This window comes from Triplophysa dalaica, chromosome 4 (genome assembly GCF_015846415.1).
Source record: "Triplophysa dalaica isolate WHDGS20190420 chromosome 4, ASM1584641v1, whole genome shotgun sequence".
Classification (NCBI taxonomy): Eukaryota; Metazoa; Chordata; class Actinopteri; order Cypriniformes; family Nemacheilidae; genus Triplophysa; species Triplophysa dalaica.
In genome coordinates, this window is record NC_079545.1 from 28,883,857 (window position 1) to 28,889,085 (window position 5,229).

Consider the following 5,229-nt stretch of genomic DNA (forward strand, 5'->3'; position numbering starts at 1 on the left):
AAATACATTTATACAGGTTTAGAAGCAACTAGTTTCATAACAAAATTTTCATTTTTGGGTGGAGTGTCACTTTAAAAATATCCCAAGTGCACGTAAATGGACGAGAAACATGTTTTCTCTTCGTAAGACATGCAGAAACTTGGTTAAGAAATAAACATGGATACATTTATTGCATAATGTAAAATCTGTTAAAGCGCGTCAATGATTTAGTTGTTCTAGACTACGTATCGCGCTGATCAAACGTGATATTTGGCAGCCGGAAGAATCAAGTGTTGTACACTCACGAGTGATTTCTTTCATTGTGCAGCGTGACGTTCACCTGATGAAACATTGGTTAAAACATAATTCGGATGTACTGTGTTTTATACCACCGCTAATTTTTCCTCTTTGGTTGAGCTGAGCTCCCGCGTTCCTCTCTGTACTGTAGCCTGCATGTCAGACTCGTTCCCCACACTTTTAAGACCGGGCCGGTCCGTGAGTTGGCAGGTATTCATTCGGAGTGTGATTATACATTAAGAACTCATCAATTAACATTTATCCTTAGAATATAAATAAACATTTTGGCGGCCGCGGAACATTATGAAAGTAGCCCAAAAAACCGCAACCCGCGGCTCCATAATTTTTCCCGCAATTGCATTCTCAAAATAGCCCAATTGTGCGGGAAACCCGCGTACCTGGCAACACTGCAAAGAAACGTCATCCAAACTGGAGCGCGCGACACCCGGAAGTTGTCGAATTACGTCACGTTGTGCGCGCGGAATATCGTAGGGTAAAATGTAAACATGTTGTCGTGTGAATATTATTTCTCACTGTAATTATATATATATCCAACTCTATGTGATAATATATAAATGAGATGACGTGGATCGCAGTGAATGAATGATGGTTCAGTCATGCTCCGCGCACGGGTGCACAAACAGATACAGCAGAGATAAAAACATCTCCTTTCATAAGTGAGTTGAACTTCTTCATCATCATCATCATCATCACGTCACACTTGTATATTATGTTATTGTGATGTTACAGAAACTTACAGTTCAGCGGATGTGTTATTGTGGTTCTGTCATAAGATTCCCGCTGGCCAGACCTGATGTGTGTGATAAATGGTTGAGCGCTATGAAGAGAAGAAACTTTAAACCCACAAAGTACAGCAGCATCTGCTCGCAACACTTCACCAGAGACTCTTTCAGACAAGAGTGCAACAACCGTGTGCTGAAGGACGAGGCTGTGCCGTCTCTCTTCGCTGTCAGCAAACTACACATACAACAACAACAACAACAACAACAACAGGTGCTCAAAACCTTCATACTCTATAAACACACACACACACACACACACACACACACACACTCTGTGTGACACTAACACACGTGTGACAGATGCTTTAAACATTCTGAAATGTGCCACAATATAAAACTTTATCTTGTTTTATGACATTCCTGGAGTACAAAATGCTTTAATCTTATTTGATCTTGAATGAAATGTTGTTCTTGTGTGATTGACAGATATGTCGTTGTTCTCTGGAAAATGTCATATGAATGTTGATGTGGCTTTAGTTCTGTCCTCTGGATGTCTGGATTTGTTGCTGACGTCTTGTCTCTTGCCATCACATGCCTTCATATGTCATATTTCAGCACAAAATGTGAAGAGACTTGGTCTCCTCTCACAAACATATCTTTTGGCTTCAGAACCCATTTAATAACCTGTTTGGAATACTTTTAAAGCGGAGGTAACACACACACTTTCTGCCTATCATATATGAATCGTGAGGACCTATAGAGCACAGTCATAGCCAAAAGTTTCGGCAGGGACGTCAATTTTGTGTTTTGCAAAATTAGCTTCTTCTGTATTTGTAGATTATTTTTCCACATTTTTCTATGGTAAACTGGATATCTGAAGCATGTCTTAAGTTATAAAGGCGTTTATTGTCAATGTGAACAGTGTAGGGCCTTGTTTTTCATAACCTCTGTAATTGGCTCTGACTCGCTGAATATTCACTTCTACCTCACTAGTGCTCATCATAATTATTGCTCTTCTGCTCGTCCACTCCCTTTGTGAGGATTGACCACAGGTTCTCTTTAGGAAATTGACATCTTGTTACTTGCTTTTTTTGCACCATCGGATCACTCTGCAAAATATTCTTGAAACAATGTGAACAAACACCACAAAAGCTTAAGCAGAAACTTGGCAGAACACGGCACATGTCACTGCCAGGACCTTTGAGCACGACTGAAGTGCTGCATACTTCATATCTTCTGAGAGTGTCTAGTTTGATCACATTTATAAAACACAGAGACAGCTGGACCATTATTTCTGAAAACAGCCGAGCTCCTGGAGGCGTGCAGTGGGCAGAACTGCAAAAGAAGAACAGACAACACATCATCACATTACCCTTCATAACTGTCAGTTTTACAGAAGTAACGGTACAGCTGTATCTGTTGTTTATAAATGTGATCAAACTGAAGACTCTGTGAAGATGTGAAGGATGAAGCACTGCTCTATATAGACTCAAGATGAATGTGAGATTACCTCTGCTTTAAAGGGAAGCTTTACCCCAAACTGAAAAATCTGTCATCATCTACTCCCCCTCAGATTGTCCCACACATTTATCAATCTGCTGAACACACAGGATCAGACACAGTCTCAAACACACACACACACACACACATCATCAGTGAGATTTGACATAGATTTGACAGCCTCTTATGTTAAAAGTTCAAAAAAAATATGCCCCGTCCCAAATGTTGTTCTTGCTGATTGTTCCCTTTCTATCTAACCCCGTACTGAGCACAGAGCAGGAGTTTGAAACCCGTTTAAAGCTCCACCAGCGAGTCTGGTGAGGAAATGAACGTCACTTGTGTCTGTCATTTACAGGCGAGATCTCTGGGGGAAGATGCGATTTTAAGCCTCCACCCCGGCCCCTTCATCTCCTCCGACCACAACTACACGGTGGAGGACGCGACCCAGCAGAAGAGACGGATCACACAGCTGGAGTCACAGCTGGAGAAACTCAGGAGGAACCTGAAGACGGTACAGCAGAAATGTCGCCGTCAGGAGAGACAGCTGGAACGTTTCAGAGCCGCCACCAGTGACTTCCAGAAGTCAGGCAAACACTGGGAGAAAACTGCCTCATCTTACCCAAAAAGATGCATGACCTCCTGAAAGAAAGGAAACCATGAAGAGATGTGAGAGAACGTGTCGCAGATCATCAGGACTCACTGCAGTCACAGGCTCAGAATGATTCTCAGGTCTCGCAGTGTAAGAAGAGATTTTCTAAACCTCTAGTCTCAAAGCCAAAGGGAAATAACATGAACACTTGCACGTGATTCTGACTAATGGAGCACAAATCAGAGTTTATTTACTGAATTCATTGAGATGTGTGCCTTGCAAATGTTCGTCTGCTCTGAAATGTTGTGGTGAGATTTCACTTCATCTCTTTTATGTTCTCCCAGACGTATATCAAAGGGCTTTTTGATTTGCGTTTGTCTGCTAATGTTTTATTGTTCAGACAACAATCAGTGAAAGCCATATACTGAAGAACAAACTTGATCTTTAGGTGGGAAAAGAGAAATTAGAGTTGCCTTATGTTCACAGTGCAAGTGTTTATGTGAATGGAGAGTTTTAACACATTATTATTCATGTTAACGTATGTGTGTGTGCGTGGGTTTGAATGGACTTCACTTGTATTCTGAAAGTCTCTCTTTATGTTCTTTCTGTAAAAGATGATGAGTTGGAGCTAGGCACCATCCCACAATAAAAAACACCTTTGTCAAAAGTTTTAAAAGCCAATATTGCATTTATTAGGGCTTTTGGAAATGATGTTGTCTGGCATATGAAACATACTTAAGAAGCTCAGTCTCAAAGCCTCCAGCATCAGCACCATCTCTTTATAGTTTAACATTCAAAACTTTATTGTGATCTTTTTACTCTCTACCTACTGTAAGGGGATCCAGCGGGTATTTGTGATTTTGCTCATGTTGATGATGTTCACGTCTCATAGAAATGTATCTGATCTTAGACACATTTAGGTCAGATGATATTTCATTTATTTTGAATTATGTAATCAAATGTAGTCGTGTTTTTATTTACACTAACACGACATGTGTAATATTCTTACAGCATATATAAGAGATCACAAAAGGGTGCTGTCTGTTTATGTTTCAAGTTTATCATTACAGTGTTTGTCCAGCAGGTAGCGCTGCTTCTCTCTTTAATCTCTTTTTAATCACTTTAATCTTTCCCTCTCCCTTTCCCTCTCTATCTCGCTCACTCTCCCTTTTCTACAAAATGTGAAGTGGGGAAAAAATTGTTTCAAATATTTTTGCATTTTTTGGGGCTCTGGAATGCATCAAAGAAAGAACTGGGAAGGTGTAAAAGACAAACCATGTAATAGGTTATGGAGCTGGGTAATTGCCTCAACTATCTTATAGAGGAAGAGTGTTGGTTATAAATAATCGTACGGCCTCTGCACTTTGGCTTAAATTAATTGTATTGATCCTGAAGAAATTTTTAGAGAAATCCCAAAATTGTTAGTACATTTTTTCAGGGCTAGACAACATAGGCTTGGAGAGGCAGTATTGTATCTTTTAAGGAAATGAAGGGGGTCAAGGGTTGGTAGCATTAAATCTAAAGTGGCTCCTTTAAGACTGCAAACTGCTCAAACACTGTTATATCACACATCTCAGAACTGGATAAAAGTAGCTTGTGCTTTATTGAATAGAGTGGGATGTATGAAGTTGGATAAGCATCTCTTTTTATTGAATTTCAAAGAGATGGATGTTAGTGGACTCTCTTTTTTTAATGCTTCAGTTTTAAATGCATGGCAACTTTTTAACATTAATATGGTGGAATCTGAGACATCTCATGAGTGGTTTCTGAAAGAACCTTTAATTTTGAATCCTCACTTATCTAGTGTGATATTAAAATCACATGCGGTGTGCACAAGCTTAGTGAGAGCAAGAATAAGTAGGATTTGTCATCTTAGATTAAATGATCAATGGATGCCTGCAGAAAGTCTGGCCGTAAAGATTGGTACACATTCTGTCAGAATTGCGGAAAAGTTATTAGTTGATTTACAAGTGTTCTTTCCTGTACTGCCATTGCAAACTGAAAAAATTGTGAAAACATTCCCCAATATTAGTGTGGATGTAAATGTAGGGAATGGCAGGAGTCTGATAGTTTTTAAACACCTGAACTTGGCTCATTTGACAAAATTTCCAAGAAAGAACT

General features: G+C 39.7%; 1 protein-coding gene across 1 annotated transcript; it reads left to right on the forward strand.

Annotated features, from left to right (window-relative positions):
* The first annotated feature begins 736 nt into the window (after window positions 1–736).
* On the forward strand, window positions 737–3,867 carry thap1 (THAP domain containing, apoptosis associated protein 1). The gene is given in 4 exon segments (XM_056746321.1): window positions 737–953; window positions 1,071–1,290; window positions 2,875–3,109; window positions 3,112–3,867. Coding segments are annotated over 4 exon segments (597 nt in total). The 5' UTR covers window positions 737–879; the 3' UTR covers window positions 3,180–3,867.
* Window positions 3,868–5,229: the final 1,362 nt, after the last annotated feature.